We start from the raw sequence: 11,050 nt of genomic DNA on the forward strand, positions 1-11,050 counted from the left end.
GCTCTCTGCTTTCATATTTTACAGTATGGCCAACAGCAGGGACTTAGGACCTCCTAAACTCTGTGTTGAGATATTACAATGCACAGCTAATTAGAGAATATGATCACTCATTAAAACTTTTCAGATTGATAGGGAAACTGCAGCTAGTAACCTAATTAAAATGTTTGACATTCACTAAGTATAGAAGTCACTGCTAGACCAAATACATTAAGGAAACTAAGAGCTGCCCGGCCTCTCTTTACTCAACAGAGAAATCCAGGAGTCAATCAGTACAGACCCAATTCATCTAAAGATGTGAAATAAAGCTCAAATATGCCCATGTACGTCTGAACAATGAACAATGAGATATTCTGTGTCAGCAACTTGAATAAGTGTGATAGTCTGCAAGTTTCAATGATTAGATTATTGATTCCTACTTATGCATAATAGCATTTTGAACTGAGCTTAAATAAAATGCTTGACTGTGCCTTGATCGTTTTCTGAAAACATAACCAGCCAAAACACAACCAGCCTCAAACACATATGTTTCCATAAGTCACCCTGGTTTAGCCCTACTGACATAAACTTGTTTAAATGAGGAGTATGAAATTTTTGATATGAATAAATAGAAAAAATTTCATACATGCTTGTTTGCAAGGAAAAGCATCACAGAGGATATCTACACATAGCCACCAAATCTCCTTGAATTTCATAAGAAACACTGAAAGCAGGCATGCTAAAAAATTAAGTAAAGGAAGCATATGTGTAGTGGGATTTGGATTTAAATGAAAGGGAAAGTGAAAATACAGAAGTCAGTGTGGTCTACACAGATGCAATTAATACTATTGATCAATGTCTGGATAAGAGAGAAACATCCTATTGATACTATTCACCAATGTTTAGATAAGAGAGAAACATTATATTGGTTTCTAATTTTATTCTTCTATTACACAAATTTGCAAATGTATAACTGTAATTGAAGTTATATTTTCTTAATAGAAAAGTGAAGTCAGGAGTTGCTTTGTGTTCATTGAATCAACTTGTGAAAAGGCCCCAGAAAAGAGTAGTCTGTATACTGTAGCAGGGGTTCAAACTGGAAATTGTGATTTCATGTTCAACAGCGTTAAGGGGTTATCAACAGAAAAGATATGGTCACAGAGAAAATGGGTTTTAAAAATGCAACCTGATAGAATTAGGTAGTGAAAAACTTAAGTATGATAATGTGTCTATTTGCTTTATATTCATGTTATAAAGATTATTCTAGTAAATTTAGACTGTTTAAGCTTGTTGGTAAGAGCTGGTAAGTATGTTAAGAACAAAGGGAAAGAGAAGAGCCCTGAAGAGATGGTTGAGCACTTTCTGCTCTTTAAGACCTGAATTAGGTTTCCAACATCCACGTAAGGTGCCTCACGTAAGGAGATCTGACACCCACTTCTGGCCTCTGTCAAAACCTGCACACACATATGCACACATATATGTATAGGTGTATACATACACACAGACACAAGCACATACACATGCATGAAAATAAAAAATGAAAGTATAAAGAAGAAAGACATTCTTTCAATGAAATTTTTAAATTTATTTGAGTATTAATAATAAACATAAATAGAATTAGGAAGACAGCAATAAGAAAAGGCAACATAATTAAGCTTCTGTGTTGTGATTCAATTTTGATTATCATGCAGTAAATGAAATTGAGAAGTAGAAATTGCTTCTATCATCACAATTTTCTCCCTAATCCCTATGCCACCCCTTCTCATACAGCCATAGATTTTCTCCACTATGGAGTATAATTTTGGAAAAGATGTTTCACTGTGCATTTATATCACACTCCTCTATTATCAAGTACTGCTTAAAGCTGTGAATTTTATCTGCATTTACTCACAACTGTGTCTCAGGAAACTGTATACTATTTGGAACTTGTAGTTTCTTGATATTTTAAGTAAATGACATAAGTAAGTTATCATTAAGTAAGGATCCAATAATTAACCAATTGTATGAAGAATATAAGAATAAAAATTGGAATGTTTGGTTAAGACCACATACTGATGTAAAATTCAGATTTATTAAAGACTACAGTGAGCCCTGAAAAAAAAACATATAGGAAATGTCAGTATAAAAATAATTAAAGAGTATCTAAGAAAACACAAATTCACAAGGCTGAATGAAACTGGTGAGTTTGAGGTTAGGATAGAGAAAAGAACGGGAGATTTAGTGCAGGCATCAAGAAATCCAGAAAATCAAAAGGGGGAAAGTTGTATTGTTTATCATGAGCCATGGTGAAAATTTTGTCTTCTACTCTGCATCAACAAAACAAACATCAGCAATGTGCATTGAGGAAGGCCCTCACTTAATTGTATACTAAAATAATATAGAATACAAATGACTACCAACGATATTATATGAAGCTCTCAAACACTATTTTTAATATATTTAAAAATTGGAGTTATGCTTTCCTTAAAGATAATTTTTATTATTTTCACTTTTACACTTGCAAAAGAAAAAATGAAATAAATTGTCTAATTAAAACTCTCTAACTCATAGATGTAAAACACAAGATTGGGAGCTGTTAAAACACTCTTCAATCGAAACCATCTTACTAAGCTGGAAACAAAGCAAGAGAGAGAGAAGAAGATCAAAAAAAGTAACCACATTAAAAAGAGATGTGCTACTTCCCTGGTTTACCATTCATTCAAGCCCAGCCTTGTGTTTGCACAAATTAGAATTCATACATATAAGCGAATCCTGTTACTTCATGGTGGGTGAGATGATTCTGATTCAAATATGACCTCATGACACCTTTGCCTCCAGAGGACAGTCATTTTCTCCTTAGAATTTCCAAATGCCAGTTAGACCCAAGAGAGCCAGTGACCTTGGAGACTACCATGTAAGGAATACTAGGAACAAACACTGAAAAAGAAACATCATAGACATATATACACCAGTGTCACTCCTAGAGAAGAGCCTTAAAGATAATGGCAACACTCAGGCCAAGATTTCTTCCATAACCAGGTAAGAAGTGACATTCTGCTGATGTTTGCAGTCGCTCCCTCCCTCAAGTCTTCCATTAATTTTCCTACTCAGAACTTGTCCAGTTGTGCTGAAGCTACACAGAGCTGATGCCTACATACAACACTTCAACAATCCTATGTACAAAGTAAATATTCCCTCAAATGCTCCTCTGTTCTTGCAAATGCTATAGAAAATTTGATGAATGAAATGAACAGTTCTTGTGCAAAAAGAACATTTGTTTGACTGAGAATTGGCTTTCTCCTAAGAGACTTTGAATGGTTTGAAAGAAAGTGTATGTCAAATACAGATCCATGGTTGGAGGCAACACATTAAAATGAGGACAATTGTTGGGAGCAGTGAGACCCCAGATCCTGAATTTCTTGTAATCTCCTGATCTGAGTGCCTTCAGCTGCTCTGAGCACGAGACCTTCAGGAGTTCCTGATGGCAGGAGAGTTGTTTCTGGTGGGTTTGGCTGGGGTGTGGCTATCTCTATATAATCTGCCCCTGAACAGAATAAAGGGGGCATTCTTGGGGAATTCAAGGATGACCCGTGTTGCTGTCTCTCTGTCTGTGTGTGTCTGTGTGTTTTAACCTCCAGCCCCTTGCCCGAAGCTCGCGAACTGTGTGCCAGCGCACAGAGTGTAAACACGGGGGCGCGGTGCGCGGCAATCTTCTCAAGAAGTGAGATTTAAAAACATGTGTTTTCATGGGGCTTCATGTGTTTTATAACTTTCCATTTTAATATGGATATATCATGAAGGAGAATAAGCTTTATCTTGGTGAACTTTTAAAGGAAAGTGTCCTGTGCCAACCAAGTCCCCATTGTTTCCTTCACAGCACCTGCAGAGAGATTTGCCACAGAGGTCTGGAAATGGAAGTGCAATCTCTACATTCCCACATCTGAAATTTGAGCAATACGGACCAGTATTAAATTTGTCTGATTTTCTATTCCATTTGTTTCCCAAAATGCTGATGTGAGTTATTAAAATTATTTTAATTACTCAGGTGAGTTCATCAGTTTTATTCTAACAACCTTCTTTCTTTCAAAATGGGCTTTGAATCTACCAATTAGAAACTAAATTGTTGGGACAGAACATGTCTTGTGTCATAGATAGATAGATAGATAGATAGATAGATAGATAGATAGATGATAGATAGATGAATGGATGCAAAGATAGATAAAGATAGATATAGATAGATGATAGATAGATAAATAGATAGATAGATGATAAATAGATAGATAGATAGATAGATAGATAGATAGATAGATAGATAGATAGATAGATGATGGATGATAGATGATAGATAGATAGATAGATAGATAGATAGATAGATAGATAGATAGATAGATAGATAGATAGATACATGAATGGATGCAAAGATAGATAAAGATATAGATAGATGATAGATATTTATATTTGTGATATATAGCAAAATAGTAGATATAGATATAGATGATAAAGATATATAGTTGATGTCTAGGTTTTAACAAACACAATGGGCAAAAATATATAGTTTTAAACTTATATTTTAAAAGGAAATTAAATTAAAATGATAACTTTTCAGATCACCCACACCAAACTATCAAAAAGTGTTCTTATCATCAAATGAACGTGAATGAGAGGGCAGTGTTCTTTCTCTTTTAGATATGATATGCTAGGGAAGTAATCAACTATTGAACAGTAGCCACAGCCCAGTTGGTTTACTTTATGTTATTAAAATTTGCATATTTGCTTTGAAAATTGGAAGCTGTTGAAAGAATATACAATTGATATATTTGCTGTGCTGCTGTATTGAACAGCATTGTCTCACAAACCATAACACAGAACAGTTGAATTTGATATCAATGTCTTTGTCCCCCAGCAATTTGTCTTTTTAGTCTTACCTTGTTTGTTTTTTCTTTTCAGCTGTTAACACTTGAAGAAATGCCTAAAGGGAACTACACTGGTGTGACAGAATTCATTCTGTTAGGGTTTGCAGTCCATAGAGAGATAGAAATCATTCTCTTTCTGCTCATTCTAGTGGTCTACAGTCTGACTGTGGTGGGAAATGTAGGAATGATTTCACTAATCAGGTTGGATTCTCGACTTCACACCCCCATGTACTTCTTTCTCAGTAATCTGGCATTTGTGGATCTTTGCTATTCCTCTTCAGTAGCCCCCAAATTCCTGGAGACCCTACTCACCAATAGAAGGTCTATATCTTTCTATGCTTGCGCAACCCAGCTTGGGTTTTTCCTGAACTTCTTGATTTCAGAGATGTTCCTCCTTGCTGTCATGGCTTACGATCGCTATGTGGCCATTTGTAACCCTCTTCTGTATATGGTGGTCATGTCTCAGAAGGTATGTCTATGGCTTGTAATGGGTCCCTACTTATACAGCTTTGTGGTTGCTTTGCTCCACACAGTAGTTACTTTCCAACTGATTTATTGTGGTCCTAATATAATCAATCATTTTTATTGTGATGATGTCCCTTTGATGGCTCTTGCCTGCTCTGACACCAGCCTCAAGGAGATTCTGATATTCATCTTTGCTGGATTCAACATGATCAGTTCTTTGACTACTGTCCTTATTTCTTACTTGTACATTGTGGCTGCCATATTGAGAATCCAGTCCACAGAAGGCAGGTGCAAAGCCTTCTCAACATGTGCTTCTCATCTCACAGCTGTGACCATATTCTATGGAACACTCATCTTCATGTACCTGCAGCCAAAATCAAGCCATTCCCTCGACACAGACAAAATGGCCTCAGTGTTTTACACAATTGTCATCCCCATGCTCAATCCCATGATCTACAGTTTAAGGAACCAGGAGGTAAAGAATGCTCTGAGGAAAGCCCTTGAAAAATGCTATGTAGTACCTCTAAGGCACCTTAAGAAAGGAATTTCTTGACCAGGACCAATGCAATACACAGATATGTCTCTTTGTATCTCTGAAATAAATTCATTTTTATCATACTTCTGATGAGTAAAGTCCTTCCATTTGCTTCCATTTGTTAGAGTTCTCAAACATGACAAACACAATAGAAGTTCATCAGAGAAGTAGACAGATTATTTGTAAATGATAGATGAGAGAGAAAGAGAGAGAGAGAGAGAGAGAGAGAGAGAGAGAGAGAGAGAGAGAGAGAGTTTTCTAGGATATTATTTAGTCAATAAAACACTTTCCATACAAGCATGAGGTTCTGACTTTGAACCTAAAATTCCCACCTAAATTTTAACATGTTAATGGACATCTATAGTCTCAGTACTCCTATGGGAAGATTGGAGGCTGGGACAGAAGATCCCAGAAGCTTATAAGTCAACTAACATTATGTAGGCTATGATGAAGGGTAGGAGATGTGTCTCAAACAAGATAGGAGGTGACAGACAACAACAGAGATTATTCTCTGACCTCCACACAGATGTAATGGCACAGGTGTGCCTCTACTAACACATGAACACACACACACACACACACACACTAGATTTTTTTCAAAAGACACTACTTTAAGGCCTTGATAAACTCTTTGTTGAATGAATTTTAGCTCTGATGTCACTGAACAGAAAGTGAACACAGTTGGTAAATCTATCTTTGGCTTTCTACTTTCTTTTCTGTTCAATGCATTTAGTAAAATATTAGTAGTTAAACCAGAGATGTGATATTCTAGGAAAAACTTTTAAAATGTACTTAATTTTGCTAGTAAGTTTATTTCCTACCCATCTGTAAAGTTCATCATGTGCATATCTGGTATGCTTGAAAGCTAGAAGAGAGTATCAGATTCCCTAACCCACTAGTTGCTGCTGAGTCTTTAACCGTGTTCCTATGTAAAAGAAGCAAGTATTCTTAACTATGGGGATAACTCTCCAAGTCCATGGATATCACATGATCCTATGTAACTCCTTGCACTTTATCTGTACCATGTATGCTAGTCATCACTTTTCACTATATCTTTTACAAACACAATAGTTGTGACTTTCTGAAATTAGTTTACGTCACCGTTAAGGTTATGTGCCAAGTGGACTACACAATGTTGCCAATTCTTTATCTCTAGGTGTATCCATAAGGGTTTTCTAGAAGAGGTTAGCACTTAAAATCAACAGAGAAAGCCATCTCACTAATGTGGCCAGACATAATCTGATCTGTCTAAGACACAGAATAGAAAATGTAGTTATAGGGTGATTTTTCTTCCTTGGTCATTGAGCTGAGTGTCTGTCTCCCCTCAGACACCAGATAATGATTTTCAAACCTTCCGACTCTGAGACTTATGCCAGCTCATCCTCATTGGGCTTAATTTTCAAGCCTTCATGCTGAGGCTGGAAGACTTTTGAGTTCACAGGATATTCAACACATTTTGAATTAAATCATCTACCAATGCATATTTTTCTTTGCAAGTATTTTGGTTTATTCAAGCCAAAAGTCACGTGAGGGAATGCCTATAATCTAGTTGTCTGTCTATCTATCTATCTATCTATCTATCTATCTATCTATCTATCTACCTACCTATCTTCATCATCATCACCATCTATCATCTTTCCTTTTATGCAAGCCCTTTAGGTTTATCAGTTTAGAAAAACTTTTATGGAACCACTTAACACATTCCTTGACAAGCTGACATTTTCATTGTGGAAATCTGAAAATCAGTTTCTGGAGACTGTTTCTCTTACTTATCTCAAGGAAAACTGAAGACTTATGTCTCAATTACCCAAGTAATTTCAAAATATTTTTTCAGTTCTTGAAAAAGTGAAGATATTGCAATAGAATAGTTGTAAAATGGAGTCTCTTAAGTCTAAGTAGCCAAAATTGTCACTGTCAAAAGTCTAAGAGTAGAGATCTGTCTGAGAGTAGTCAAGGGAAAGTAACCCAACACCTCATTAAACACATGATGATGTAACTCACACTTGTGAAAATTGAATAATCCCTGCCTTCTAGGAATAATATTATCTGCCCAGAAGGGGATCTGTATACAAATAATATTTTCAAAATTATACTTTTAATTACTTTTAAAACTAGTAGGTCTTAATAGGTTTGCCCATTTCTGGATAGTTTTGCTTAATTAACCACTAACCTTCTCCTATTCCTCACCTCCCTGCTTCCCTTCCCCATAAACATTTAAACACAATATCTCCCTGACCTCTTTCTTTCATATCTCAAGGACTCTACAATCTCCTCCAAATATATTAAAACTGTGTTTCAAGACAACAAGCTTTCATATGTCTTTTACGTACATCCTTCATTTTGATTAGCAATCTTTAATTTTGCCTCTCCATTTTCTTGAACTCTATGTTTGCATCCATGTTTATCTGCTCCCAGAAGTGTGGCGGTGTAAATGAATGTAGACAGATTATATAGATATATACAGCTTTAATAAGGAAATAGACTTAAAGGACCACAGGTTCCCGTGGAGAACAGGAAAAGCGGAGCAAAACAAAAAGGGCTGCTGGGATCACGCCCGGCAGATTTATCCGTAAACATTAGCCAGAGGCGAACACGCCCCCAATGGGTGGGGCTATATCCCTACATCTCCCCCTTTTGTCTAAATAAGATAGAACTAAACCAAATACAACTATATACAATAATAACAAATAATAAATATAACAAACAATATTGAGAACAAAACTTTTGTTAAACATTCTATCTCAAGGAGTCTAAATAACATAGAGAGTAACTACAATTATATAATCTTTAACTCCGTCAAAGATCTGAGAAGGGAATAAATATTACTTAACAATCGAGAGATATCCAAAATGTGCAACAATTGACAGAGACAACTGACTACCTGGGCAATCACCCAAAGTCTCGTTTGTAATGTTGAGTCAACCAACTTTGGCTAAGGCCTAACATAACTGGCATACCATTCTTAGAACTATCCTATCCTGTCTTGGCAGGATAAGACAATCCTGTTTTATCCACTTAGGGATAGTCTGTATCTTTGTCAGAAGTTGAGGTATGGGCTTTTCTTAACCCAAAGGCCAGTTCTGCCAAGAAGACAAGCTCCCAGTGGAGTGTCTTTGGTGCTCAACATTCTCTCGGGAGTAGAGTGGTGTTGCCAGGAGTAATTGTGTCTCGTTGGCACAGAAATTTTAGGTTAGATTAAAGGCCATTTTCTATAGCTCTTGAAGAGGCTGAAGATCATACTATCTATACTAAATATAATCTCTATGTAACTAAAAGACCTGATTAACTTAAAAATAAATATGACAAACATATAATTCTCAATACCTATCTAAGTTGAAGACTAAAAGAATAAACAACTGTGCAATATATGAAGACAATGATCTTCAACTGTAAACAGTGTCATAGTATCAGAGGTAGAAATGTACAATGTAATATGGTAGATGTATCAATACAATATAGACAAAGTTATAAGCATACTCATACAAAAATAGAGGTAGGAACACTCACATTCAATATTCAATATATCAATATACAAGAAACAGTACCAATACAATTTTCTATAAACAGTAATTTACAGATACCAATCATCCCATAAAACCAGTTAATCCCCCTTCTTCATATCAGCCGTTAATGTTTTAGTTTTTACTGAAAGGGACTGAAGCTTACGACTCAAATCAGCTGTTTCCTCTTTCATAGTAATGAATTTCTCCTTAACATCAGCCTGTACCTCTTCTAAATTTTGTTCAGTTTGTCGAGTTGTGTTAAACAAAGATCTGTTCTCTGCCTGGAGAACTTCAAACTGATTTTTGAGAAGATTGTTGTCATTTTCAATTGTTTTTAAGCGTTCAACCTCGTCTTGTAAAGACTTTATCATATTTTTATTATCAAACCATACAGTACCAAGGAAAACTACGAATCCCAGAAAGACCCATATCTGTGGGCTGACAGACACTTCTTGTAAAATCTCCCACATGGTACAACTGAAAAGGCTGTTAAAGTCTTGAATGGTAATGTTTTTAGACATTTTTCTTATTTATAAAAGAAAATTATGTACCTGTAATGAAGTTTTTCTGCCAGTGGTGGCGAAAGAAATGCACCTGAGTCCACGTGGTCTAAGCCAGAGCCGGTCTGAAACAATTAACTCAAAACAAAAATTATTGTACTGCCTGTTAAGGGAAGGGGTTGGCGGCTTTTGCTTCAAAACCGCAGGTGCTTCCCTTAAATCAGGCAGTGAGGGTTTGGAAGAAGCAGGGAGCTATTAACTGCTCTGTGGGGGTCACTGCTCTGTGACTGTAGTGGCCTGGAATGGGGGAAGGGAAAGCGAGCAGGGAGCGCACTGTAAATCGCACTTCCTGAGCTCCGGTAACTAGCTGGGAAAGATTGGAGCTTGCGCCCCCCCTGTGCCGGGTCGGGGGCAAAATAGCCCCACTTTGGGCGCCAAAATGTGGCGGCGTAAATGAATGCAGACAGATTATATAGATATATACAGCTTTAATAAGGAAATAGACTTACAGGACCACAGGTTCCCGTGGAGAACAGGAATAGTGGAGCAAAAGAAAAAGGGCTGCTGGGATCACGCCCCCAGCAGATTTATCAGTAAACATTAGCCCGAGGCGAACACGCCCCCAATGGGTGGGGCTATATCCCTACACAGAAGTCCCTCTTTCTATTTTCATTTTATCTCTTTTTTATAAGCAGATCTTCTAATGAGTACTGTTTATAGTTTCTTAGTTTTCAAATGTGCTCATGTTAAACACACAAAATAGTAGAATTGAAATTAGAAACCACCTACGCGTGAGAGAAAACATGCAGTATTTGCCTTATTGCATCTGGATTGCTTCCTCTCAGTGTCTTAGGCTATGTTTCAAAAAGCATTAAGTTAGATACTCCTCTTTGAAAAACATATGGGCTTAAGTCATTCTAACCATGGGAGAACTTCATTCATTCAAGGAAGTAAGTGGTGACTCAAAAAGGACAAAAAAGCATAACCTGTTTCTCTCCCGCTCGATCCTGCCTCCAATCCTCCTTCAGCACCCAGCCCACCCAAAAGGCTCCCTCTAGTTCCCATCCTGCCATTCCCCCAAACTCTGCCCCAGTTACCTAGGAGATCTTTTCTACTTTCCATTCTCAAGGAAATCTATGCATTCCTCTTTGGGCCCTCCTAGTTATTTATCCTGTTTCT

At 36.8% G+C, this 11,050-nt stretch overlaps 1 protein-coding gene across 2 annotated transcripts; it reads left to right on the forward strand.

Annotated features, from left to right (window-relative positions):
• The first annotated feature begins 573 nt into the window (after positions 1 to 573).
• LOC130869833 (olfactory receptor 1038-like) lies at positions 574 to 5,886 on the forward strand. 2 transcript variants are annotated; one of them, XM_057762288.1, is made up of 2 exons: positions 574 to 580; positions 4,931 to 5,886. In XM_057762288.1, the coding sequence occupies exons 1-2, from the start codon at positions 574 to 576 to the stop codon at positions 5,884 to 5,886; spliced, it is 963 nt and encodes a 320-aa protein (XP_057618271.1). The 2 variants fall into 2 exon arrangements, with proteins under 2 accessions (XP_057618271.1, XP_057618272.1); XM_057762289.1 differs by lacking the exon at positions 574 to 580 and adding an exon at positions 3,539 to 3,545.
• The last annotated feature ends 5,164 nt before the right edge of the window (positions 5,887 to 11,050 follow it).

The sequence above is a fragment of the Chionomys nivalis genome, chromosome 2, assembly GCF_950005125.1.
Source record: "Chionomys nivalis chromosome 2, mChiNiv1.1, whole genome shotgun sequence".
NCBI classification, from domain to species: Eukaryota; Metazoa; Chordata; class Mammalia; order Rodentia; family Cricetidae; genus Chionomys; species Chionomys nivalis.